At 46.2% G+C, this 27,907-nt stretch overlaps 1 protein-coding gene across 5 annotated transcripts in view; it reads left to right on the top strand.

Annotated features, from left to right (window-relative positions):
• Positions 1–27,907, top strand: part of CFAP92 (cilia and flagella associated protein 92 (putative)) — a 121,453-nt gene that overhangs the window by 8,393 nt on the left and 85,153 nt on the right. For 4 of the 5 annotated variants that reach the window (XM_014829735.3, XM_014829734.3, XM_044755373.2 and 1 more), the window contains exons 1-9: positions 1,522–1,662; positions 2,283–2,574; positions 5,180–5,370; positions 5,939–6,143; positions 9,564–9,695; positions 10,572–10,659; positions 11,781–11,905; positions 15,046–15,192; positions 19,316–19,500. In XM_014829735.3, coding sequence (XP_014685221.2) covers positions 2,316–2,574; positions 5,180–5,370; positions 5,939–6,143; positions 9,564–9,695; positions 10,572–10,659; positions 11,781–11,905; positions 15,046–15,192; positions 19,316–19,500 — 1,332 coding nt within the window. In that variant the 5' untranslated portion in view covers positions 1,522–1,662; positions 2,283–2,315. Of the gene's footprint in view, positions 1–1,521; positions 1,663–2,282; positions 2,575–5,179; positions 5,371–5,938; positions 6,144–9,563; positions 9,696–10,571; positions 10,660–11,780; positions 11,906–15,045; positions 15,193–19,315; positions 19,501–27,907 lie in introns of those variants that run through there. The other variant, XM_070493088.1, reaches the window with a different exon arrangement.

The raw sequence follows: 27,907 nt of genomic DNA on the forward strand, positions 1-27,907 counted from the left end.
CGAGGAGCAGGAGGCCTGCTGTCTGTCCAAGGGAGGGCGGTGTCACTGACCTACTTGCTCTTGTTGACAGGGTCTTTTGCGAACTGGTGTATCTGAGGAGCCTTTTTGTCTTCCAACCCCGTGTGCATCTTCTTAGCACTTCCTGGATTGTAGACAGTAGTGTCCAGGCTGCTGGCGGTATGGTGTGGGCAGGGTGGTTATGGCATTCGGTAGTGAAAGTGAGTCCTCCCCAGGGGGCTCACTGCCGTTTGGTGACTTCCCCTCACAGACGTCCTTGAGGCTTAGTTTTTTTTAAGACTGATTGAACCTGAGGAATCTTGGAGGGCCCCGGTCAGTGGGCAGTGTTCTGGAAAGCATGTCCCCAGCCCCTGGGGGTGGTCTGGGGAGGTGGGCACTGGGAGGCAGGGGCCCTGGGCTTCAGCTCCAGCTCTGCCACAGTTTTGCTCTTTGACCATGGGGAGGTCATAGCTCAGAGCCTCAGTTTCCCCAGCAGTTAAGTGTGTGGAGCCGCAGCTTCCGTTCTCTTGAACAAATTACTGCTGAGTGGAGCTACTCTCCCTTAACAGCAAACCTAACAGCTCCCCACTGCCCATAGTCTTAGTGCCCTGCCTGCGCTCCGCAGCTCTGTGCCAGGGCACACCCAGGCCCACCACTCCAGCCTCATCCTCCCTCCCCTGAACTTGCCCGGGGCTGCCACCTCTCTGGCCCTTTGCATATTGTTGTTCCCCCTGCCTGGAATGCCTTCTCTTGCTTTCACTACCTGGCAAACCTCAGAGTTTAGCTTTTGTGACCTCCTCCGTGAAGCCTGCCGCTGACCGCTCTGGCCAGTCACCTCTGTAGTGTGTCCCTCCACCCCAGCCCCCGTGGTGTTCTGTGGTCCTCTACATCAGGAGCAGCACCAGGGCTCTCTCAGCTGGGGTGGGGGATGGAGCAGGGTGGGGGTTGGGGTGCAGGTTGCAGACAAGCCCAGGCTTTGGAATTAGATAGCCCGGATTTCAATTCTTTGTTGCCACACACTTGCTGTGTGACCTCAAGCAAACCGCTGCACCTCTCTAAGCCTCAGTTTCCTCATCTCTGAGTTGGGGCTCACAATCACTAAACAGAATCCTCATATTTTAAGGACATCAGCGACAGAAACAGAAAATCTATAGGAGAGGGGTTTGGGGTGGGGTGGGGTGATCCGAGTTTGCAGGGCCCATGGCTTCCTTTGCCTTTATCTAGGAGTGGGAGGTGGGGGCTGATGGCGCTGTAGGGAGGAGCCGGCAATCCTCTTCCCCATTCTATAGGTAAGGCTCGGGCGTATAATAGGTGCTCGCGTTCAGAGCAGGAATTCCTTAAAGATTGAGTGAGTGGATGAATGCAGGCAACTGGTTTCCAGGTTTAGATACACCTATTTGCCAGACCTTGTCTGCGCGCCTGGTCTGAGACCAGGCAGAGGCAGGAGGGCCCTCCCCCGAGCCCCGCCCCCAGAGGAGCCCCGCCCCGGGGCCCGAGCCTCGCCGGTCTCCTAGCAACCTGCAAACACAGTTGAGCCGTGGGCTCGGCCGTCCAGCCCCGGGGGACTGACGCGTCCTCAGACCCTCTCGCCAAGGCGGCTGTGCAGCGGCTGTGCGAGGCGACTGAATCTGAGCTCGGGTTGCTGCCCAGCGCAGCCGCTCGCAGGTACCGCCGGCGCCTGGAGGGGACCGTGCCGCCCCCACCTCCCCTCGCCCCATCGCTCCAGCCGGGTATCCCTTAACTTGGCCAGAGTTCCGCTTCCTTGGACCCTGAACTTGTGCCCTGAGCCCAGTACTCAATGCCCATCCGTGTCTTGCTTGGGGTTCTCACCCTCGGTGACCTCACGAGGCTCTTGCACACGCTGGCCTCTGGCCTGCTTTGCCTGTCCCCAAATGGCCAGGCCTCTCTGAGTGGAAGCTCAGGGATTCTCCCCCCCACCCCTGGTGGTTCCTGGGGAACTGCACTCCCCTGAGGTAGGCATTCCACAAGCGCCAGATGACTGACTGCTGATTCCTGAAAGGGGGAGCCGCTGGGGCTGGGGGAGGCTGGGGTTGCTCATTATCATGGTACCTGACACCCGCTGTTCTCTGTGAGTCGTCCATTCATTCTCTAACTTTATTGATTGCCTACTGTGTGCCAGGCAGTGTCTGAGGCCTTGGCCATTCACCTGGGAACAGGACAGGGCGAGGGAGGGAGGGAGGAGAGGGATGGGTGGTGGGGAGAGAGGCAGGGCTTACCTCCTGGGAGCAGACGGCGGTGACAGCAGTGCCTTTATTTTCTTCCAGCCCGGAGTGCTGGGCCCGGGGGGTCTCTGCAGCATGTCGCTGCACTCCTGGGAGTGGGAGGACGAGGACAGGACCAGCACAGGGCCCCTGGTCTCCCCGGGCAGCTTTTACCAGACCAGGAGTGAGTGTGATGTGGAGGAGTGCCTGAAGGCCAGGACGCAGGTGTCAGATTCTGACCATCAGTGCAGCAGCGTGGAGTCCTCAGACGGGCCTGCCAGCACCCCCAACTCTGACGTGCCCCAGGTCGTTCCCTGCCAATTCGTCATCTCATTGGCCTTCCCAGCGCGTTTTGGTAAGTGCTGGAGCAGATTTCTGACACTCTGCAAAAGGAGAGTGCACCAGTGACCTTCTCCCAAGAGTCAGGGCACCTGTGCTGCCTTCGTCCTCCACTGGCTCCCCGCAGGGGGGTGGCTGATGCCAGGAGCAGAGATCAGGAAAGAAACTGCAAGTTTAGAGGCCCTCTGTGGGCCAGGCAAGTAAGTAGTAGTAGGGGCTCCACAGACTTAATCCTCTCGACAACCCTAAGAAGTAGGTGATGTTATTTCTGCCTTTTGCAAATAAAGAAACGACGGAGAGGTTAGGGCATTGATTCCTATAAGCTGGTTGTGCATCACTTAATTCCTTGTTTAAAATATGGACTCTCAGATGTATTGAATCAAAATCTCTGAGTGTAAAGGTATATCAGTTAGCTATTGCCACAAAAATGCTGTGTAACAAACTGAAACAAACTTGCCAACTGAGAGGCTTCAACCAGGAGTCCCTGGTTCTCCTGGCTGAGCAGGTGGGTTGAGCAGACTGGGCTCCTGGCAGTGGCGTGGCTCTGCTTCCGGTGTTCTCATCCTCCTCAGGACATGTGGGCTAGCCCAGACACCTTCTTATTATAGAAAGGCAGAGACACCCAAGAGGGCAAGCCCAGTCACCTAAGCACTTTTCAAGGCTTTGGGCACCTTCCACCTGCTCATGTTTTATTTGCCAAAGCAAGTCACGTGGTTGAACCCCAAGATTAGGGGCAGAGAAACGTACTCCACTTTTTGATACAGTATTTTTTCTTTTTGTCTACTTGAACTATGCCCCCATGATGATGAATTTCAGCTTCTCCTTATAGTTCTGTCAATCCTTGCCTCAGGTATTTTGGAGACTATCGGTTAGGAGTGTACCATCCTTAGAAGTGAGCTATCTTCTTGGTGAATTGAGGTTTTTGTTATTATGTCTGACCTCCTCTATCTATAATGATGCTTTTTATCTTGCATCTATTGATATCAAGCAAAAGAGCCTGGAAAAAGACATCTGGTAAATACTAACCAAAATAAAATTGGTGCTTATTTGATCATCTTTAATCCTCACGTCTCTTGCAACATCTTCTAGACTTATTTTTCTTATTTCGGTACTTCCTCCAAAGACATTTACAAAACAGATTGCTGTGCAGCGAAACCTCGCACACCTGGGCACGCTTTCCACGCTAGTGTGTCTGAAGGATGTATCTTTGGCTGGATATAAAATTCTAGGTTCAATGATTTTCCTTCAGTACCTGAGTATTTATGGATTTGTTTATAAATGTTTTATGTATATTGTTTATTTAAGACAAATGAGGTCCTACACATTCTGTTCTACAACTTGCTTTTTAAAAATTTGACAGTATGTCTTAGATATCTTAGAGGATATGAGCATACTTGTTTTTGCTTTACTGTTGCTTTGTTTAACATCTATTTAGTATTCTATTGTATATCTCTTATCCTACCCCTTATTGGTGGACATTTAAGTTGTTTCCAAACGTTTTTGGAATAACCATCCTTGTCTGTACGTTTCTGTGCGTATGTGTGGGCACTTGCGTAGCCTGAATTTCAAGAAGTGGAATTGCTGGGTTTCAGATATTCATTTCCATTTTTTGATAGATATTGTCCAGTTGGCCACCAAAGGGGTTGTAGCAATTGGCCCTCCCATCGAGGGGAGATGAGAGGGTCTGTGTGTCCACTGGTTGGCCCACCTTGGATTCAATCGAGCACAGACCTGTGAAATGCTGCCAGCTTTCTGGTCAGTTCCACCTTCAGGAGAAATTCTAATGCCTACCAAAGACTGGCAGGAGAAGCTTTGTTCCAAACTCTGCACAAAAGCTAACTCTTCTGGTGGTACAAAATTCATACAGAAGCAGTCTTCTGGGTGTTCAAAACTTGTAATTTTAGAACTACAGCTTTAAATACAGTCATATTTTTATAGAATGAAATTTGGATTAAATATTTATGGAGCTCCTGAAGCATCTTCTTGTGGTGTGTTATGTGTGTAAAGCCCCAGCCTGGAGGGTTCAGTTTAAGGTCAAGGGTGGGCCGAGGAGGCTCTGGCCTCTGGCTGAAGCTCAGCCTTCGTTCTGCATCCTCTTCCCACCCGCCCCACACTGAGTAGCTTTGCTCATGAGGTTTTGCTGGGCTCTCCCCTCTGCCTGGAAGGGTGGCCTGCTCTGCCCCTACAAGACTCTGCTGAGGTCCCCATGGGGGGCTCTCCCCACCACTCCCAGGCAGTTTACCTCTGCCTCCTCTGTTGTACCTCAGAACCTTGCTTATGCTGCTGGTATCACACAAACCACAAGGTGCTGGGATTTTTTTTGTTTGTTTTCTTTACCTGCTTCTTACTGCCAAGGCTAGGGTGAGGCAGGTGGAGCGTTTAAGGAGATGCTCACTCTCAGAGTCATGTACTGAGACTTTGCACCCTGGTGTCGAGTCCCTGTCCTGCTACCCTGCTGGCTAGGAGCACTGGCCCCGCATCTTACTGCCAAGGGGGGTGAGCAGCGTGGGTGCATGCGCCTCCCACAGCATCGGCTCGTTCTTGGTTTGAGGGAGCTATGGAGGTGGGTCTGCTTTTCCAGGTGAGGTTAAAACAAGACTCATTAAATCTACATCTTCTAGGTCATAAAGGAAAATATACAAATTTGATGGAAAAATATAAGAAACAATCTAAAATGGACAAAGGTGCTGCAAAGTCTCGCCGTTTCTACCACATTGAGTATTTCCTTCTGCCGGATGATGCTGAGCCTAAGAGAGTTGACATTGTGGTGTTTCCAGCGGTGGCCAAAGTGTTCTTGGACTCAGGAGTAAAGGTGTGTGTGTGTGGCCTCGTGTATAGCATAATAGCAACTAGACAAAGTGTGTTTGCTTCCCCTGGAACTTGCTAGAAATGCAGGCTCTTGGACCCCACCCCAGACCTACCAAATGAGACTCTGCACTGACCTAAGAAGACATGACTTTCTATTTAGATATTTTTACCTAGTAATTTGTTTGGTGTTTCAAAAGCGTTTGGAGCTCTTGCAATTTGTTTCTTTGTGTGAGTGCATGTGTACACACACCCGTCTGCCCACACGCGCACTCCTGCCTGTGGCCCGGCTCTGGGTCAGTGCTGGGAAGTCATTGGAAAGGACACTATTTGCAGGTAATTGCTTTGACTTTGTTTTTTCTGAGGAACCCAGAGGCGTGATGCACCCAGTTCATGACACCCATTTCCTGATGTGAGTTGGGACCTGGGAGAGAGAGAGGCACAGAAGTCAACAGGTGGAGAGCAGGGCCCGGCCTCATTGCCAGGAAGGGCGAGGCTGGCGGTGGCCTTTCATCTCCGACTGCTGATCCTCCTCGCCTTCTGCACTTCATGCCTCTTGGTGTTCTTTTATGCAGACCGTGAGGCCGTGGCATGAAGGGGACAAAGTCTGGGTGTCATGGGCCCAAACTTTTAACATCAACATGACAAAGGAATTACTAAAGAAAATAAATTTTCACCAAATAACGTTGAGGCTCTGGGACAGTAAGGACAAGATTTCGAAAAAAGTTCGGTATTATCGACTAAAGGCTGCTGGGTACTCAGAAGATGCAGCCTCTTTCGGTAAGTCAGGTGTTCGTGTTTTATTTGAAACGTTTCTGGAGGCTCATGGCTTCTCACCAGTAACAGGATAAAAGCCAGCATCCCCTGGTTTCCTTCATCTCATTTTCTTGGCGCCGACATTGGTTTCTGCATCAGTGACCCATCGTCCCGCCCAGACGCGCTCGGGCATTAGGAAGTGCTGCCCAGTGGAGTTGTGGCTGAGAGTGGGCAGTGTCTGTGTGCATGCACATTAGCCATCACCTCCTCCTCTGCCACCTTTCGGGACCTCGTGTCCCTGGGCACCCGCCACTGGCCTGTCTCCCTGGACAAGTATGGTGTATTCACTGAAAAAAATGAGAGGATACCAAGAAACAAAAACAGACTACAAAATCCTACCATCCCAAGACAATCATGGCAATATTTTCATATAGACCCTCTAGATTCTTACTTGTGTAAAAATTTTATCAACGCCGAAAGTCTCCTGTTTACCTCCTCTCCAGGGAGAGAGCTGGGAGGAGTTGAAACACCTAGACTTCGAAGTTAGACAGCTGAGTTTGAATTCAATCCTGTCTCCATCTTGAACTAGCTGGCAGCCTTGGACACATTCCTGCCTCCTCTGGTCCTGTGCCCCCGAGGCAGCGCGGTGGGAGCCATCCCCCGAGGCATAAGCAATGAGGAGGGTGTGCGTTGTCTGTAGAGAATTTTAGAACTGTAGTAAAATGCTGCCAGTTAGACTGTGCCGTGGTGTTCATCTAAGATGTGCCCAGTTTGCAGGGATGTTGAGAGGTAAAAGCAATGTGCCTCTTAGAAGTGACGGAGTGTGGTGCTGTTATTGCTCGTGTCGGCCACTTCCAGACGAGTACAACTATCCCCACGTTCCAGTGAGCAGAGTGAGAATGTCGCTGGCTTCGAATGAGCGCCAGTGCCAGAATCAGAACCCAGTTTTCTGTGACTGGGCCACCTTTGCATCCTGTGGTCTTCCAGCCTGTCTTCTCAAGGACGGCTGACATTGAGAGTTTGGGGCTTCCGATTTTGAATCTTTTGCTTATATCCAGGGTTTCTTACTCTGGGCACTATTGGCATTTTGGGTCAAGATCATTCCTTGTTGTGGGGGACTGTCCTGTGCTCTGTAGGATGTTTAGCAGCATCCCTGACCTTTACCCACTCGATGCCAGCAGTAGCCTCCCAGCTGTGACTGTCAACAATTTCTTCAGACATTGACAGATGTTCCCTGGGGCTGGGGGCAGGGGGAGGGGGCAGCAAAGTCGCCCCTGGCTGAGAATCACTGGTTTATATCTAAACTGCTCATTGTAACGTGCCTGTGTGGGAAAATGGGATTTCAGGTGACTTTTCTCACTTGGACCACAGGAAAGACCCACGTCCTCAGGGTGTGAGCTCTAAACCACCTGCATCAGAGGTACTCAGAGTGTCACCTGAATGCGGATTCCAGGGTCCGCTCCAGAGCTTCTGGGCCAGAATTTCTGGTAAACATCTGCCCGGCGGTGGGCTCTCATTGGAGCAGGGGTGCTGGGGCGAGTGTATCAGGAAGGCTTCCTGGAGAGGGGGCCAAGTTTGGAAGGGTAAATGGGACCAGCTGGCCAGACCAGGAAGGAGGAAGGGCACTCTAGGCCCTGTGGGGAGGGCCCTGGGCCTTTTGCTGTGCGTGTTCTTGAAATGATAGCACCTGCTCTTCATCGAACCCCATCCCAAGCCTGGCACCACTGCCTCTTATGTGGAATCATTTTTTGCCACTAGAAAAAGCAGGGTGTGTTCTCTTTGTAAGACAATTTGGAAATGGACCAGCACAAGGGAGAAAAAATCAAAATCACAGGATGCCCGACCAGAGAGAGTCATTGCTAACATCTCCCTGTGCGTTTCATATGTGGGTGCAAGATTTTAATGAAAACGGGTCTAGTGTGCATGTTGTCCTAAGTCCTGCCTTTCTTCATCTAAAAGAATATCCTCTTGAAACTCTTGTTTCTTGGGAGTGCAGAAACCCCGTAAGAGGTTTGTTCCACATCACAAAGGGGCTGGGAGATTTACATGGATGCCCTGTGGGTTGTGTGCCAGAACTTGTTAGCTTTCAGCCTGCTGGTCTTAATGGAACATCCCAATCAAGAGTTAGCATTTCTCTCCTATTGATACTGCTCAGGGCCTGCCCGGTAGTAGGTGGTGAAGTTCACGCGCTCAGCTTTGGTGGCCCGGGGTTCGCAGGTCTGGATCCCGGGCATGGGCCTAGCACTGCTCATCAAGCCACACTGTGGCGGCATCCCACATAAAATAGAGGAAAATTGGCACAGATGTTAGCTCAGCGACAATCTTCCTCAAGCAAAAAGAGGAAAGATTGGCAACACCTGTTAGCTCCGGGCCAGTCTTTCTCACAAAAAGAAAAAGAAACTGCTTGGCTTCTCAGTATTGGACAAACACTACATCATTTTGAAGGCTCCCAAGTTGTAGCTGACACCTACTGTGCCCTCAACTCTTGGCCATCCCCTCACCCACCACCTAGTTGGTGCCTCTGCCTGTGTGTCACTCTCTGGATCTCTCTGTCACTCAGCTGGCTCTTCGCTCTGCACCCAGATTTTTTTCCTGTGTCTTCTCTCCTCCCATTGTTCCTTGACCTTTCCATATCACCCCTTTCACCTTAGCACTTCATTGCTGTGCAACTTTTCATGGCTGCCCAGTGTCTTAGGGAACCGAGTCTGATTTCTGAGTCTTGCCTTGAAGGCATCTTATAATTTGTTCCCCAAGGCTCCTTTCTCATGGCCACTCCCACCTTCACACCTGGTCTACCCCTTGGTCCTCAAAGACACTAGGATTTTCCTCATTGTAGGGCCTGCCTTCAGGCATTTGGCCGTACCTAGGAGGTTCTTAGCTTCATCTCTTTCTCCAAAATTTATCTATCCTTCGACACTGAATCCAATTCCACCTTTTTTCCCCCACGTCTTTCTTGTAACTTCCATTATCTCCACTTGTTCACTCACTACCTCTGCTCATTCAACGTATTTTTATATATTGGTCGCTGCCATGTGCATGCAAAGCCCCATATAGATAGAAGTGAAAGACATGGAGGGGTCATCGCCCTAGCTGGGGACAAGGAGCTCTGGGTGTAGTCCCGGCTTAATAAGGACCAGCTCTCTGACGGCAGGAAAGTTAAAGTGTCAGATTCAATGCCTTCCTTAAAGTGGAGCGTGATGAGTAAACGGACCAACATCTGTCAAGTACTTAATGGTCTTGTTTGGAAGAGCCATTGCCAGTTGAGGTTTGAGTTTCCTGATGTTGGAAACTTTGAAGCAGCCCCCTGGGCAACAGCTCCCGGAGGTCAGGACCTTGCCCATCTAATCCATCTCCAGCGCCAGGGGAGTGGTTGTTGCATAGTAGGTACTCAGTAAGGATGTATTTTTGATTGAGTTACTGAGTCTTTCTTCTCCTGCATTCTAGAGGAAGTGAGACATTTGGTTTTAAATCAAAGAAGCTTGTCTGAACAGGGCGTTCACATCGAAGAGACGTGGAGCCAGGAGTTTGCACCAGGAAAACTAGAAAAAGCAGGAAAATGCTTAAAGTCTCTGCATGGTGAGTGGAGACGACCTTTGAGGACAAGCTGAATGCAAGACTGTGTCCAAAGCAGTGGTCAATGATGTTGCCGGGGCGGTGCGTGTGCACTGGTGTCCTTCACGTGTGTAAGCAACTTCTGCTCGGGCTGGGTCACCCTGCCAGCACTGCTCTCACTCACCTTTTGTTGTTGATTCTTTTTCTTTGTGTAAGTTTTGTTTATTTTGTGACTTACAAAAAAACTTTTCTAACTGTAGAAGTTGCGTACGTGCTTTTTAAGAAAATTCAGTGAATATAGAAAAAGATAAAACAAACAAGGAATAGTAATGTATAATTCCATCACCAGGAACAAAAATTGTAATATTTTGGTTATCATATTATAGCAAATTCCTTTTTTTTGTTCCAAGACTTTTTGTTTTTAGAATAGATGATGTTATCTTGGATACATGATTTTGTATTCTGAGATTAATATGTCATCACATGCACTTTTTTGTTTCCCTAAAAACTTTCCATAAACTTCTTTTGTGGTGACTACATAATATTTTATCTGCTAGTAGTACTGTAATTTGCTTAACCATCCCCTATAGGTGTGAACTTAGGAATTTTGGGAGTGTTTTCAGTAATCTCTAATGTAAGCAGTGTTGAAGTGGACAATTGGATAGATAAATAGACTTCTCTTATTCTTTTTTCTCTATAAGGAGCTGGAGGCCTCCTCTTGCCTCCATTTGTCCAAATAATCCTAATTAGTCTGTATATTCATTCATTTTCTTATTTATTGTTAGCAAACCTTTTTACTGAATGCTTGGGGCTGGTATTATAAAATGTGTAAAGGGTCCTCATTTCTTAGTGGACTAGCATGGAACAAGTTTGGAGATGCTTGCTAATAAATATTATCAGGTTTTCACCCAGGAGGGCCTGAAAGTTTTCCCAAGAACGCCGAGGGATGTGAAAAGCTGCTCAAAACAGAAGATCTGGCCACAGTTCAGTAAGGATGGACTCATGTTATCTTGGGGATTGGGAGCAGAGCCCCTTGTGTAACAGCCCTACAGATGCCCACCGAGTGTCATGTAGATTTTTGTAACTTCAGTTAAGTTGGAGTTGATGCGATCTGGATGAAATTAAAGGAACAGAGAAAGGAATACTTGTGTTCATGAGCACATTTATCCATCAGGCATTATACTTTTCTATGCATTAGTTTCTCTCACTTAACCCTCATAATGATCACTCTGTGAGGTGGTATTACTATCTCCATTTTCTACACAAGGTAACTGAGTGGTTAAGCAATTTGCACAAAATTATAAAACTGTTATTCTTGGGACTCTTAGAAGTGTTGGTAAAGCTAGGATCCCAACGCACATCTTCAGATTACTGAGTCCACAGCCTTTCCTGCTGTGAGTGTAGTTGCCCTTGGGGCCTCTTGTAGCCTAAGAAGGGATTGGAGAAGGAGATTCCTTTGATGTTGTGGAGACTAGGGGTAGAACGGAGGCCTAGCTGGTGGCTCTGGGAATGGGATAGGAAAAACAAGGGAACATGTCATTGAAAAATCGTGATTTTTAAAAAATTGTTTTTGCATTGAATTTGTAGATTAATTTGGGAAGAGTTGACATTTTTACAATGTGAAGTTCTCCCATCCATGATCATGGTATATCTTTTCACCTAATTCAGCTCCCCCTTTATGCCTTTTAATAGAGTTAATTTTTTTCTTCCTGTTGGTGTCGTGGATAATTCCTGTAAATGAATTCCTGGATGTTTTAGAGTTTTGGTTGCTTTTATTAAAAAAAAATTAGTTTCCATCATATTTTCTACTTGGTTAGAAATTGATATTACAAGCGTGGTCTGCAGACCAACGGCATCAACATTACTAGGAGCTAGTTAGAAATGCAGAGTCTCAGGCCCACCACAGGGTTACTGAGCCATAATCTGCATTTTATGTAACAGCATTACCCGGCAATTCACATGCACATTGAAATTTGAGAAGCATTGGGTTAGAGAATGCAATATCATTTCTTTTTTTAATCCGCTCACATTTAGGCCAGTAAAGAGGTTCTTAGATCTGGTCCTGATTTTTTTAACCTTCATTTATTTTTCTCTTTGTGAATTTTCCAGATGGAGTACTTCAAGAGGACCGACTCTTCCTTTGGGAGTGGCAACTCTGATGGAGATGAAGGAATTAATTGAGAGATCATCATTTAGCAGCTTACCAAACATATTAGAAAAGCAAAAAGTTCAAAGTGAGGATGAGATTTTGGAATTTTATAATATAACTAGACTTGGAAGAATTATGAAATATTTCAAATTCTGAATATTTCAATAAGATTCTGACCAATTCCATAACTGATGTCTGACCAAATGTTACTCAAAAGTAAAAGAACACCGTGTATACTTTCCCCTTATCCATTCCATCCCCACCATCCATCCAGCCGCCCCACCCCATCCCATCCCATCCGCTTACCGGTGTCCTCCCATCCACCCAGCCTCTCTATCGCATCCCTTCCGATTCCATGGCATTTTTGTGCTCCTAATCCACAGTGTTGTGGATATAAGGAACATAAACATCTTTAATGTTGACTGGAGACTTTCAAATAAATAATTACAATTCTATGTGATAGAGGCTATGGTAGAGGTGGGTGCATGGTATCTGGGGGAAGCACAGAAGAGTGGGGGTCTGCAAAGACTCTCCTTGGAAGGTGAGCTGTTTGCTTCTTATAGTGGAATGAGGGAAACAGCATCTCAGGTTGTGGGAACCACTCCTGCAGAAGCACGTAACCTTAGTGGCAGACTGCTGAGAGCCAAGGATCCTCAGAAGCCACTAAATCACGTCCTCATTCTTGGCCTGGATCGCCTCACCAGTTTCTCAGCAAGCACTTGGGTTCCAAGTATGAGGTCAAAAATTCTAGAGCCGGTCCACTTGCTGCCTCCTGGGATGGCCCATTTCCTGTTTGTTCAGCTGCAACTGCTACAGATCCTTTCCTTAACTTTCAATTAATCTGCTTTTCCTGGTTCTAGGTCACACTCTGAAGCTGCAGAGAGAAGTGACTGCTCCAGTCAGGCTCTCTGCGGCTGTGAGAGACACAGCTGAACAAAATTCCTTCCTATTTTCAAGGCCCTAAAAGACCGGTTCACACTTTCACATCTGAACACCTCTCAGCTCCTTCTGAGCTGTCTCTTGTCCTGATTAAACAGCCTCATTCCTTTTTTATGTTCTTTAAGCATTTTAATGAGGTTTTCAAGCCATTCTTTTTATTTGGAAATAAAGATAGAAAAGTACACAGAAAAATAACAATGTACCCACAATTTAGGTATTAATATTTTTACCATATTTTCTCCATTTCTCACTTGTTGCTTTTTTCTTTAAGAAAGAAAATGTTACAGATACAGGTTAGGTCCCTTTTGGATCCCCTGCTTTTAAGAAGCATACCCTAGGGGCTGGCCTAGTGGCACAGCGGTTAAGTGTGCACGCTTTGCTTCTCGGCGGCCCAGGGTTCGCTGTCGGGATCCCCGGCGGGGACATGGCACCGCTTGGCAAAAGCCATGCTGTGGCAGGCGTCCCACGTATAAAGTAGAGGAAGATGGGCACGGATGTTAGCTCAGGGCCACTCTTCCTCAGCAAAAAGAGGAGTATTGGCAGTAGTTAGCTCAGGGCTAATCTTACTCAAAAAAAAAAAAAAAAAAAAAAAGCATACCCTATCCTGACACAGAAATTGGTGTGATCCTTTCCTGCTGCCCATTCTTTCTCACACATTCATTCAACATTGTGTTGATTTTTGTTTTTATCTGTTAGAGGAATGATTTCGTACTCTGAATATCTTCCTGGAGTTGCTCTTTGCACTCAACTTTGTTTCTGAGATTTGTTCAGGTCAGTATATGTAAGCCAGCTCCTTCATTCTACCTCTGTGGAGTACCCCATCAGATGGATGGACCATCCTTCATCTGTGCAGTCCCCCACTGAGGGACACTTTTATCACCTCTAGTTTCCCGCTGCCACCAGCACTGCGATAGCGGGCATCCTTGTACAGGTCTCCATGCGCATGTGCGGGAGAGTCCAGGGCGTTTGCCCGGCGGAATTACTGTGCGTGGGAGACGCGCCTTCGCCCCTCAGAAGGTGCTGCCGGTGCTACCTATTTGCTCTCGCAACAGCAGTCCCGAGAACTCCAATTTCTCCACGTCATCACCCATGCTTGGTGCAGTGAGGGGCTAACTTCCTGATTCCTAGTGGGGTTGAGAGCATCTCATACGCTTATTTGATGACACTATGTGCTTTGCCTATTTCTATTTCTTTGCTTATTTTTCTGTTGGGTTTTAAATTTTCTCTTACTGATCCGTAAACTTTATTTTTTACATCTTCTAGATAATTATGCATTGCCAGTTACACACATTGTAAACATCACAAATTGTGATCTGTAACTTGTCCCTGTACTTTAGGCATGGTGGCTGGTTTTGTACACCAGTTGATTGACTGTTCCTTTCTAGTTTGTACTTTTGGTAATGCTCAAGAAACCCTCCCTTGCCCAGATGGCAGTCTAGTCTCCTGTGTATTCTTGTGGTTTTCAAGTGTTTGTTTCCTTCCTTTAGTCTGCAGTTCATTTTGCACATGGCATGACGTGCCCAGTAATTTCATTTGCCTCCACATGGATTGTGAGTATAATTACCTGACTAGTCCATTTTCCCCGCTCATTTGAAATGCCACTTCAGCATCTACTAAGTCTCCTTATGTGTGTGGATCGACTTCTGGGCTTTCTAGTCTGTTCCATTGGTCTTTGTATCACGGAACCAACAGCTCATGGTTTTAATGACCATAGATTTATATGTCTTGTTATCTCCTTTTTCTTCCTGATCTGAGCTTGGCACTGAGCTGAGGATTTTATGTTCCTTTGCTCATTTACTCTTCTCAGCACCCTGGAAGGCAGATGCCGTTGCCCCCATTCCAAGGATGGGGTAATTGAGGCTCAGAATGGTTAGGGGGCTTTCCCGGGGTGACACTTTAGGGAAGGGGCAGAGCTGGTTCTGGAACTTTGGTGCTCCAACTCCAAAGCCCAAACCTCAACCCTCCCCTGTGGTCAGAGGAGACCTGTGGTTGTAGTGCTGTTGCCATCAGGGCCACCGTCACCCCCTTTGCCTGCTTTCTCGGGTAGTGGCGGCTGAGAGATCAGGACGCCCCTCACCCTCTCCCTGCAGATAACCGACAACTCGTCTGCTGTCCACGTTTAGACGCCTCTTCTGGTTGCTGGGAAGGGGCAGCAGCGTAAAGAACAGCCTCTGCCTTCAAGGAGCTTCCAGAGCCGTCCCAAATCTCTACAGCACGTCTGCCCTCACATATGGCAGCTTGGATCTGAGCTCCTCTTCATGCTTATCTCCTCCTTTGATTTCACAGTTAAACAGAAAGAACCGGAGGGGAGAAAAAAAGGCCACAAGGGAGGGAAGAAATCTCAAGCAGAAGACGAAACTGAGCCCACGCAGGCAGGCCACTGGAAGCAAGATGCCTTCTCCATCCAGCTGGCACTCATGCCGCTCCTCGCAGGTAGCTACACCTGTTCCAGCAGTTTCTGGTTGTCTCGTCACATGTGGCTAGAATGTCCATAAACAGGATGCTCACAGTGACTGAGCCCCTGCTGTACGCCACCTCATTTCATGCTCACAGCCACCTCAGCAAAGTGGGAGTAAGTGTCTCCATTATACAGAGGAGGAGTCAGAGGCACAGAGAGGTGAAGTGCATTGTCTGAGATCACACAGTGAGTAAGTGTGAAGCCAGGATTGGAACCCGGATCAGACTCCAAAGTCCAAGGAAACCTGTGAGAATAATAAATGTCGCAATTTTGTTTTCTAAATAAGACTCTGTCTTTTTATAAACATGTTGCTACAGGTTTTTACAGAAACATCTAGTAAAGGAAATGAGCAAAGGGAGCCAGTATTTATGTCCAGTTGTTTACTTCTCATGACAAACTCTGATCCTCCCGATGAACTTGTGATGGTGGTGGCGGGGTGGTTATCATTGTCACTGTTTTCTTCAGTGAGGGATACAAACTTAGAGAAATCAAGTAACTTACTTGAGGTGTCATAGCTCGGTGGCAGAACAGGGGTTTGATCCTTTTGCTTCATAAGATCCATCACAATTTATAAACTAGGTTTTCTACGGTTTAATAAATAGTAAATAGGTACTTATTATATCCATGTTTTGATGATGGAAAGCTCAGAATATGTTTTGGGTAAAATTTTGTGACTTTGCTTTAAAAAGGGTAATATCGGGGAGGAACCCTCTTCCTTTTCTTTTTAGGGAAAATTTCAAACCTATTTCGTTGAGTTTTTGGCCATCAGGGGGAAGGCGCGCCCTCTATTGGCCAATCTGTAAAGTTTAGACATGGGGCTTTGCCGAGATGGCACTGACTTTTGCAGATGCACAGGGTAAAACCCCGGAAAGTCGGCGTCCAGTTCCACGAGTGCCAGGAAAATCGTAATACTCGAAAGCTCTTTGGTTGATGTTGATATATTACCTTTCAGTTTACACTTTTAAATGGATTTTTGAAAGTCTGCTTTCGCCTAAAGTTGGACCTTTCAGACTGCCTTAGCTTTCCCATGGCCCTGGAATCTTTTCTGGAGAAGTGAATTTCAGACACTCTTACCCACTCTCTGGCTGTGCTCCTGGGGGGTCGGGCCTCTCGCGCAGCAGTCACGTGTCCCTGCCAGGAGCACCCTCTCAGGTAAATGCTTCCTGGCCCTGGTCCCGAGAGGAACCGGTGCTCCTGTAGGCGGTGAGCTCGGGTGACCTGCTGGACTTGGCTCCTTAATTTTGCTGTGAGTGGCAGGAGAAGCTCAAATAGTCTTGGCCTGCCTGGCATGACTGCTTCCAGCAAGGCCGAGTCGGGAGGTGTCTGCGCCTCCCTCTCTTTCACCTGGGCTGTCATGCCGTGTAATGTGACAGTTATTGGAAGGGCTCCGGGACTAACAGACTTTGAATCCTGGCTCAGCCTCTTACCAGCAAGTTGTCTGCTTTCTCTGAGCCTCAGTTTCCTCGTTTGTAAATGAGGGTGATAATTCCCAACCCAGAGGGCTGTAGGAAGGATCACGTGAGACAATGTGTGTAAACTGCTTCGCGTGGAACTTTGCACAAGGCAGGACTCAGAAATGTTGCTGGTGCGGACGTGGCAGCTGCTTCTGTCAGGACATCAGGGCACTGGGCTTCCAGCAAAGAAAACAGAAAGACAACCCTCCTCCCTTACACTGATGTCATGGTTTACGGTCATAAACTGAGAATTGTCTTGGCTCGGCAGGCCAACTGTATGTTTGTTTTTGCCATAAAATAATAGCATAAGATTAGCTATTCCAAAACTACCATGATTATTTTTAGTAATCATCTTCAATTTCAAATTAGGCCATTGGCTTTGAATATCTTAGTGGTAAATATCCATTGGCTAGTAACCCAGTAAGATTCTAGAAAGATTCTGTTTGGAGTGAACTCTTAGGTTTTTTGCATAGTGGAGGGGCCAAACTTAGCCACGCAGGACCGGTTTGGTCGCTGGTTCCACCACTAATTAGCTAAGAGGCCTTGGACGATTGCTTAACTTCTCTGGGCCTCCGTTTCCCATCTGTAAAGCAGAGATGATAGCAACCACACAGGGTCGCTCTGAGGGTTAAATGGCATTGAGGCACATTCAGGTCTGGCAGTTGGCGCACACGTGGTGTGATGTTGGTTCCCCACAACTTTTCCCTTACTTTGGAACACTGGTCCTCAACTTGGGCACTTGCGCCCCCCAGGGAACATTTGGCAGAATGTGGAGGCATTTTCAGTTGTCTCAAGTGGGAGTGGGGTGCTGTTGGCACCTAGTGGGATGCTGCTAAATGTCCCACAATGCACCGAACAGCCCCCACAGCAAAGAATTCTCTGTCCCCGAATGTCAGTAGTGCTGAGGTTGAGAAACCTTCCGTGGAATCGTGGCTGACACTTCCATCAATTTCTGAATGATTATTTGAGTGTATGTTTGCGCTGGAGATTTCTTCTAAACTGGGCGAATTTTATACGAAAAGGCTTACAAAGTTCTAGAACACAAATGCTAATTAGTTATGGCTTTATAGGAAAGAATCACGTGGGAGCAGTGCGGGCTGCCCCCAGGGGAAGCATGCGGCCCCACGTCCTCGGCCGTGCAGACAGCTGCACACGCCAGCCCGAGACTTGTTTTGGCAGTGACTGCTCTTTCTACTGTGGGCTTCTTGTGCCCTAGAAATATAATTACAGGCATTTGGAAAGGAATAGAATGATCTCTTTGAACACACACTGTGTGCCAGGCGGTGTTCTTGGCACCTTCACAGACAGAATCCCTCTTGATCCTCTCAATCCATTTTGCACATGAGGAAACTGAGCCTCAAAGAGCCTCTCACTTGTAGGTTACATGACTACTAAGAGTCAGGTCTAGGGTGTGGACCTAGGCGTCTCTCCTGACAAGTCTGGAGCTTTGCTTTTTTTTTTTTTTTCTCTACGCCAGCATGTCTCCGCCTGGTGAAATGTATGGACCCCTTTTATGAGAAAAGTATTCTCACAGCTACCTGTGTGTGCCGCGCAGTGGCTCAGTTCACCTACGCTCTTCTCTGGTTGCACTATTGCAAAACTGCCATAGCAGGAGGTGTGCCACGTGTGGTTTGGCTCGAATGTACCAGTTATGTGAGGCAGCCCTGAAGGCCTAGTGGTTAAGTCCAATGCACTCCACTTTGGTGGCCTGGGTTCACTTCCCGGTTTCAGAACCACACCACCCATCTGTCAGCTGCCATGCTGTGGTGGTGGCTCACAGAGAAGAACCAGAAGGACTTACAACTAGGATGTACAATCATGCACTGGAGCTTTGGGGAGGGAAAAAAAAGAGAGGAAGATTGACAACAGATGTTAGCTCAGGGCCAATCTTTCCCTGCAAAAAAAAAAAAAAAAATTCCAGTTTTGTTCTACATCAATATCTATGCTTTTCTCATTAGACCACAACGGTTAAAGTGAACCACTGGGCACCAAACGTAGACACTGGCATTATTTGTTCTTGAATGCATTCTATTCTAAAATAATTGCCTGGAGCAGCATTCTCCAATAGAGCTTTCTGCAGTGATGGAAACATTCTATATCTGCTTGTGGTCACACATGGCTACTGAGCATTTGACATGTGACTAACGTGATGAAGGAACTGCCTGTTAAATTTTATTTAATTCTAATTAATTTAAATTTAAGTAGCCACATATGGCCAGTAGCTCCTGGCCATCCTAGCCACAAGTCTAGGGTGGTGGTTCTAGAATCACCTGGGGGAGCTTTCACAGGCCCAGTGTGGAGGCTGTACCCAGACCGAGGAGATCAGACTGTTTGGGGGTGGCATTCAAGCATGAGTATTCCTTATTGTATCCTGTAGGTGACTCAGGAAATACTTATGTTATAAGATGACCATCAAGATTAAATCATAAAAATTAAATTCTCTTAGAGAATCTATGGGACCTCAGTTTGAGAAAGTGGTGTGTAACATTCTGCCTGTAGGCAATTCCCAGTTCCTTTTTTTTTTTCAGTTTTCCTCTTTTAGGCGTAATTTTATCACTGGTTCTTCTCAGGTTGCCTGGTCCCTCTGTGCCTGTCTCGGGGCTGTCACGAGTAAACATCTAACGCTGTGTGTATTTTCTCCCAGGACAGCAAACTGTTGTGAGTCGTGGCAGTGGGAAGTGTGCCAACATTTTAGATTGTCTTTTGACTTTAAAAACAGAAGTTCCTATCATGACTGAGGAGCAAAAGCAGGACTTGAACCCTCTGACCATAACGATCAAGTGTGCCTCCTGCCTTCCATCACAACCTGTGCCCATCCATGAACTAGAGGTAAGAACGAGACAGGTGAACTGATTGAAGTCCTCCTTTTCCCAGCCAATTGCCCATTACGTGTCATCCCTAATGCCCCCAATGGCCTTTTGTGGGAAGTATAGTCATCATCCATGTTACACCGTTTAGGATCTCACAGTGAGACTTGAAAGAGATTTGGTTCCTGGGAACAGGAGCTACCAAGTGTGAGTTCTCTCGCTACACCACAGGTGTTCTTCAAATGGAGGTAGCAATCCTCGTTTCAGCAGGAGCCCTAGGCTTCCTGTCCCAGCAGTGGTGCTCACTGAGATGCTCACTCATCTTGAACCAACCAGGGTTAGCACTGCTGTTTATCCTGGGAATTCCCTTTCCCTTCTCCCAGTGAGAGTCCCATCTCCTGGATTCTATGTCTTCCTTTTGCTTTGTTTGCTCCCTGGTTTTGCTGGAGCACATCCTCCTGTAGCTTCATGCAAAAAAGTTAATGGGAGATATTTGTTTTGAGATCGCCTCTGTCTGAAAATATATTTATTCTACCCTTAGACTTGATTGATAATTTGGCTGGGTATAAAATTTTAGATCAAAAATCATTTTCTTTCAGAGTTTTGAAGGCATTATTCCATCATCTTTTGATGTTCCACGTTGAAGCTTTGTATGTGCTTTGTGTGTGTTTTTACTTCTCTCATAGCTTGTGGAAACTTCTCTTTTATCTTCTGAAACTGCTTAATTATGTTTCTTAGTTTGGGCATATCCATACACGTATTTATACTTTTGTTTTGAAATAGAGATTCACAGGATCTTGAAGTTGCAAAAATAGTCCAGAGAGGTCCCATATACCCTTCACTCAGTTTTCCCCAGTGATTACATCTTATATAACTATAGCACAACTTCAAAATCAGGATATTGACAGTGGTCCGACATGTGTGTATGGTTCTATGTCATTTTATCACATGTATAGATTTATGTAACTGTCATTGCACTCAAGATACAGAACTATTTCATCACCACAACGATTTCTCTCATGCTACCCCTTTATAGTCACAACCACCTCCTTACCTCCCACCATCCCATATCACTAATTTGTTTTCCATCTTTATAATTTTGTAAGTTTGAGAATGTTATTGTTATGGGTTGAATTGTACAGTTTCCCCAAAAAGGTATGTTGAACTTCTAATCTCCAGGACCTCAGAACGTTCCCTTATTTGGAAATAGGGTCTTTAAAGAGGTGATCAAGTTCATAGGAGGTCATTGAGATGGGCCCCAAGCTAATATGACTGGTGTCCTTATAAAAAAGAGAAATTTGGACATAGAGACAAGGAAGACTATGTGAAGAGACGTAGGGAGGATGCCATGTGAGGAGCGAAGTTATGTTGTCCAAGCCAGGGAATATATGGGGCTGTCAGAAGCTGGAAGAGGCAAGGAACGACCCTTCCTTAGCACCTGCAGAGGGAACGTGGCCCCGCTGACACCTTGATTTCACACTTCTAGCCTCCAGAACCGTGAGACAATCAATTTCTGTTGTTCCAAGTCACCCAATTTGTGGTAATTTATTATAGCAGCCCTAGGAAACTCACAGAGTTATATAAATGGAGACATCAAGTATGTGACCTTTTGAAATTGCCTCCCCCCCACTCAACATAATGCCCTTGCATATAGTTGAGTCATCTTCCTTTATTCACCAGGTCTTTTAATGGGTGTATTTAGGCCATTTACATTTAATGTAATTATTTATATGTTAGAGCTGAAGTCTGCCATTAAAATTTTTGTTTTCTGTCTGTTCCTTCCTTTTTGTTTTGTTTCTCTGTTTCCTTTTTCCTACCTTCCTGTGGGTTACTTGAACAATTTTTATAATTCTATTTTGATCTTTCTGTAGTATTTTTGAGTGTCTCTCTTTGTATAAATTTTTAGTGGTTACTCTAGGAATTACATGATGCATCCATAACTTATCACAGTCTACTGATGTTGACGTTTTATCAGTTTGAGTGAACTTTAGAAAGCTTACCTTCCTTTAAATCCTTTTACCTTCCCTCATTCATAATATAATTATCTTAAATATTTCCTTTACATAACTGAGAACCACATCAGATGATGTTATACTCTTTGCTTCAATTGCCAAACTTAATTTAGAAAATTCCAGAGGAGAAGGAAAGTGTATTGTATTTACCCATAGCTTTGCTCTTTCCGTTGTTCTTCCTTGCTGATGTGCCAAGATTTCTCTCTTTCATTCTTTTTTTTATCATAGCCTTTCTGTTTCAAGAACTTCCTTTAGTCATTCTTTTAGGGTAGATCTGCTGAGGACAAAGTCTCTTAGTTTTCCTTTGTCTGAAGACGTCTTTATTTCTCCTTCATTCCCAAAGGATAGTTTCACTTGATTTAGAATTTGGGGTTGGCAGTTCTTTTTTTCTTCAGCACTTGAAAAATGTTGTGCCATGTCCTCTTGGCTCCTATGGTTTTTGATAAGAAATCCAATGTCATTTGAATTGTTTTCATCCTGTAGACAAGGTGGCATTTATCTATTGCAACTTTCAAGATTTTTTTCTTTGTCTCTGGTTTTCAGAAGTTTGACTGTGATGTATCTTGCTGTGGATTTCTTTGGGTTTATCCCGTGGGGTTCACTCAGCTTTTTGAATCAGTAGGCTTATGTCTTTGGCCAAAGTTGGGGAAACTTCAGCCATTAGTTTTTTGAATACTTTTCAGTACCTCTCTTTTCTCTCCTTCTGGGACTCCAAGGACATGAATGTCAGTTCTTTTGTTATAGTCCCTCAGGTCCCTGAAGCTCTGTTCATTTGTTTTTAGTCTATTTTTCTCTATGTTCTTCAGATTGGATAATTTCCATTGATTTATCTTCAAGTTCACCATTCTTGTCTCTGCCCATTCCATTCTGCTGTTGAGCCCATCCATTGAGTTTTTCAATTTCAGTTATTGTATTTTTCAGTTCTAAAATTTCCATTTGATTCTTTTTTACATATTCTATTTCTTTGCTGAGACTTTCTGGTTTTTTTCCATGTGTTTCAAGCATGTTCATAATTGCTGTAAAATTCTTGTCAGATAATTCCAAGATTAATTGGTGTTAGCATCCGTTGATTGTCTTTTCTCATTTAAACTGAGATTTTCATGGTTCTTGGTATGATAAGTGATTTTTTTTTAAAGATTGGCACCTGAGCTAACATCTGTTGCCAATCTTCTTCTTCTTCTCCTTCTCCTCCTCCCCCCTTCAACGCCCCCCCCCCCCCAGTACATAGTTGTATATTCTAGTGTGAGTGCCTCTGGTTGTGCTACGTGGGACACCACCTCAGTGTGGCCTGATGAGCAGTGCTAGGTCTGTGCCCAGGATCTAAACTGGCAAAACCCTGCGCAGCTGAAGCAGAGCACATGCACTTAACCACTCAGCCATGGGGCTGGCCCCAAAAAGTGATTTCTTAATTGAATCTTGGACATAATTGGGTATTAAGTTACGAGACTCTGGATCTTATTTAAATCTTCTGTTTTAGGAAGATTTATACCCTGCCAGTGGAGAAAGGGGGATGGCTTCTGATTCCTGCCAGGTAGAGGTGGAAGTCCAGGTTCCCCACTTTGCCACTACACTCTAGGGGATGGGGACCTCACTGCTGCTCCCCACATGACCTTTACTGACACCATGGTGGTGGGGAGGCCTCATTACCACTGGATGGTGGTGAAAGATTTTGACTTCCCCAGCCTTCTCTGTTGCCTTGTTACCACTGGGCAGGATGAAAGTCCCAAATCCCGACTCAGTCTTTTCTGGTACCATCTGAGGAGGATAGCAAGGGGCACTTGTTACAACCAGGCAAGGATGGGAGTTCAGGCTCTCCATCTGGCCTTTGCTTATGGGAGTGAAGTGGGCCTGGGGTTCTTTCTGGTGCTTGGGCTGGAGTAGGGGAGTTACTTGTCTAAAAGTTTTCTGGCTTGCTGGGCTGCCCCTTTCTTGGTCCGTTGGCTGGAGAGAGAAGACTTTTCTTGGCATTTTTCCTGCCCGCTCCCATGAGCATTTCTGGGCTGCTCTGTTCTCTAGCACCTAGTCCAGAATACACAGGACAAGAAGCCCCAGATAACTCTTCACATGTCGTTCCTCAGATCCCACAGTCCTAGCTTTCTTCTCTCCACCTTTCAGAGCCCTCTTATGTTTGTTTTAAGTATAAAGTCCAGGGTTTTAAAGCTCTGTATTTAGCAGGAGAGATAGAAAAAAGTGTCTATTTCATCTTAGTCCAGAACAGGAAGTCTCTCGGTGTGCTTTCATCCCTTGAGCTGCGGACTCAGTGAGCCCTGTCAACCCCAGAAACTCAGGTCCTTCAGTGCTACAAAACTGTCCGGAATTATTCCCCTCGCTCTTTCCTCCTCTTCTCCTCTTATTTTGGAGTTCCTGTTACTTAGATGTTGTCTCTCATGGACTGTTCCTCTAATTGCTTTCGTTGCTTTTTCTTCCTGGTTGTTCCTTTTTATAGCATGTGCACAAAAAAGTTAACACTGAGGCCTGAGGCTACTGTCCTTAAAAAGGCCTGCTTGAAAGGCCGGCCCTGGGCTGGCATCTGGGAACTTGTATTTCAGGAGGGTCCCCAGCACTCCCTGAAAAGAATTGCTCTGTCCCTAAACTCTGTGCAGACAATACAATTTGTGCCAAACACCTGTTTTCCTTTGGGGAGTCCGGAATTCGGAACGTGCTAGGCAGAGGGTGCCTACACGACCAGCCCCAATAAAAACTCTGGGCGCTGAGTCTCTAAGGAGCTTCCCTGGTAGACAACATGTCCCCCGAGTCATCACAATGTATTATGGAGGCACTAAGCGCATCCTGGGACCCCACTGGAAGAGGACGTTGGAGACTCATGCCTGTGTCCTCCCGCCTTTGCCTCACGTGCTCTGGGTGCATAGTGGGCTGTCAGTTCTGAGCTTCATTATCGAGTGATCTGGGTGAGTGGGTGGTGGGGAGACCCCCAAGGTCAGTGTCTAGAGGTCTCTCCCAGTTGCCTGCTTGGAGGTTAAGGGTCTGATAGCCAAGTGACTGGAAGGGACTGAGGGTCTGCCTTGAACCGTCAGCGAGCATTTGGTCCCTGGATCCATCTGGTTTGGGGATGAGCCGAGTACCCTCAACTTTCCTCATTCCAGAGACCCTCTGTTTTTTCATTTTTTGTTTTTAAAACAAAAGCAAAAAAATAAAAATATCCTATGGTAAAATTGACTTATTTTCTTTTGGTGTACAGTTCTATAAATTGTAATTCATGTATAGATTGGTGTTCTCACCACCACAATTAGGATATAGAACAGTGCTGTCATCCCCAAAACTTCTTGTACTAGCCCTTTATAACCACATCATCCCCCACCCACACCCCCTGGGGACCACTGATGTGCTCTCCATCATTATAGTTTTAACTTTTGAATAAGGTCCTATAAATGGAGTTATATACTGTGTAACATCATAGACTATTAACCTGTTTCAGCATGGAACAATGTGTATGGCCTCTTTCTCTCAGCATGATGCCTTTGAGATTCATCCAAATTGTGTCTATCAAGAATTCATTCCTTTTTATTGCCGAGTCCCTTTCCATTGCAAGGGTGTACCACAGTGTAGCCATTCTCTCGTTGAAGGACATTTGGGTTGTTTCTAGTTTTTGACAGTCATCATTAGAGCTTCTAAAAGCATCTGTGTACATGTTTTTGTGTGAATGTAAGTTTTCAGTTCTTTAGGATAAACGCCCACAAATGGGATTGCTGGGCCATGTGGGGTGTGTATGTTTGACTTCGTGAGAAACTGCCAAACCATTTCCCAGAGTGGTTGTATCATTTCTCATTCACACCAGCAGTGTATGAGGGTTCAAGTTGCTCCTCTCTCCGCAGAACTTGGTATTGTCAGTGTTGTTTTCAAAATTTTAGCCATTCTAGTCCGTATGTGGTGTTATCTCATCATGGTTTTAATTTGCATTTCCCTGACGCATAAAGATGTTGAACATCTCTTAATGTGCTTAGTTGCCATGTTTTATCCCCTTTGGTGAGGCATCTATTCAGGTTTTTGCCCACTTTGCAGTTGGGTTGTTTGTTTTCTTGTTGTTGAGTTTTCAAGTTTTAAAATCCATTCTGGATATAAGTCCTCTGCTGGATATATTATTTGCAATCATTTTCTCCTAGTCGGCAGTTTGTCTTTTCATTCTCTTAACACTGTCTTTTGCAGAGCAAAAGTTTTTCATTCTGATGAAGTCCAAATTATACATTTTTGTCTTTATGGATTGTGTTTTTGTGTCACATTTAAGAACTCTTTGCCTAACCCTAGGTCACAAGGATGTTTTCCCTATTTTCTTCTATATGTTTCTAGTTTTACATTTTACATTTAGATCTATGATCAATTTTGAGTTAATTTTTGTAAAAGGCTTAGGTTGAGGTTCTTCTTTTTTTTCTTCTTGCATATGCATGACTAACTGTTCCAACAACATTTGTGGAAAAGACTATTTTCATTGAATTTCCTTTGCACTTCTGATAAAAATCAATTGGCCGTACTTGTGTAAGTCTATTTCTAGGTTCTTTATTCTTCTTTTTCAAAATTGTGTTAGCCCTTCCAATTTCTTTGCTCTTCCAAATACATTTTAGAATCAGTTTTTCTATGTCTAAAAAAAATTGTGCTAGGATTCGGACTGGTACTGCATTAACTCCAAGATCAGTTTGGGGAGAATTGATGTCTTTACTGTGTTGAGTCTGAATACAGTCCTGAATTCAGGGTGCCTCTCCATTTATTTAGGTCTTCTTTTCTTTCTTTCATCAGTGTTTTGAAGCTTTCAGGACCCTCCGTTTTCATGTTGCCTAGGGAAAAAACTAGCAGACTTCCGCTGAGCTGTTGGGGAGGCCCCGAGGGCTTGTGTCTCGGGGGACTTGCACCCACTTCTCCGGGCACATCCCTGTGACCTCCAGGTCCAGAGATACTGGGTTCTGCCAGTTCCTGAGCCTTTTGAGGGTTTTGCAGAAGAAATCTGGTTGTTCTTACCTTCTCTGGTGCTTGGGATTGGCTTTCCCAACTGTGCTGAGTCCGTTTCCACTCGCCTGTCGCTCTTCTAGGTTCCTGCACCTTTACGTCTTTTTAGAAAATCTCCTTTGGTTTTAGTGGAGTTCAGGTGAGGAGTGAAATTAGATGTATGTGTTCAGTCTGCCACTTAAAACAGTACGATCTGATATTTAGCTCGTGTCCCCCCTGGACTGGGGGTCATCCTGGACAAGTTACCACCCTGTCAGCATCCCCAGTGCCCAGCCAGGGCCTGGGATAGAACTGGAGCTCAGTGAACATCAGTCAGATGCAGGAACGCATGAGCAGGCAGTTTGCTTAGCGAGTTGTACCCATGTAATGACCCAGCACACAAAGGAGGGAAGAGAAGTGCCATCTGTACTGCCTACTATGTGTTGGACTCTGTGTCAGACACTCTCTCCATCCATTCAGTGATTTTGCAGACATGGCTACCCTCGTTTTACAGAGCAGGACTTGGAGGCTTATGAGATTTATGGCTGGCCCAAGATCACACAGATGGTTTGTAGCAGAGCCAGGATTTTCACAGCCTGTGCCTTTCGTCTTGGGTAGACAAGCAGGGGGCCCTGGAGGAACATAGTAGCATCAGTGGCCTGTGTGGGTGCCCTTTGCAGCTGATTCCTTCCTGTGCTGGGACTGGAAGTATGGCTGGCCCAGCCTGGCCATCTGCGTCTGCCCTGCCCTGATTGTGCTCAGCAATGGAGGGACCTCCAGGAGCCCCTTGGCATCTAGATCAGGACATGATCTCAACACTTAGACCAGTGGGTTCCTTTCTCCTTGGCACTAGGTTCGAATGGGGAAAGAGGCCGAAGAGCACCTTTCACTGTGGATGTCTTGGCCTCAAGAGGTGTGGAGCTGGGGATAGCTGGCTGGCATCTTCCCGAAGACCCAGCCTCTCCTTTGACTCCCACTTCCATCCAGGTGGCAGACTTCCGGTGGGCAGCCAAGGTGCCACCGATGTTTTCACAAATCATCCTCACAAAACCATGCCAGGCAGGCAGTCCTGTCTCCACCCTGTTTGATAGAGAAGCACAGAGGGGTGGCCTGATTTTCCCAAAGACATGTCGTTTGTAAATGGTGGAGTATGAATTCATAATAAGGTGGGAATATAAGAAAGAGTATTCTCTGTGGTCAAGAAATTTATGAGGAATTTCCAAAGATAGAAGGCAGATGAATTTGAATCAAAGTAGGAAATTATAGCTCAAAATCATTTACTAGAAGAGGAAAGCATCCACAAAAGGTGGAGATGTCTCTTGCAGGGGCAAGAGACACGCCTTAGGGCAGCTAAGCCATTCTCCTCCACCCCCCTCTCACCCTGCTTCCACGCCCCTAGACAGAAGCAGTGAGTATGAGAGCCAGAGCCTAAGCCTCCTGTCTAGTAACACCCAGAGGGCCTAGGAGCCCCAAGCACAGAGG

Source organism: Equus asinus, chromosome 21, assembly GCF_041296235.1.
Source record: "Equus asinus isolate D_3611 breed Donkey chromosome 21, EquAss-T2T_v2, whole genome shotgun sequence".
Classification (NCBI taxonomy): domain Eukaryota; kingdom Metazoa; phylum Chordata; class Mammalia; order Perissodactyla; family Equidae; genus Equus; species Equus asinus.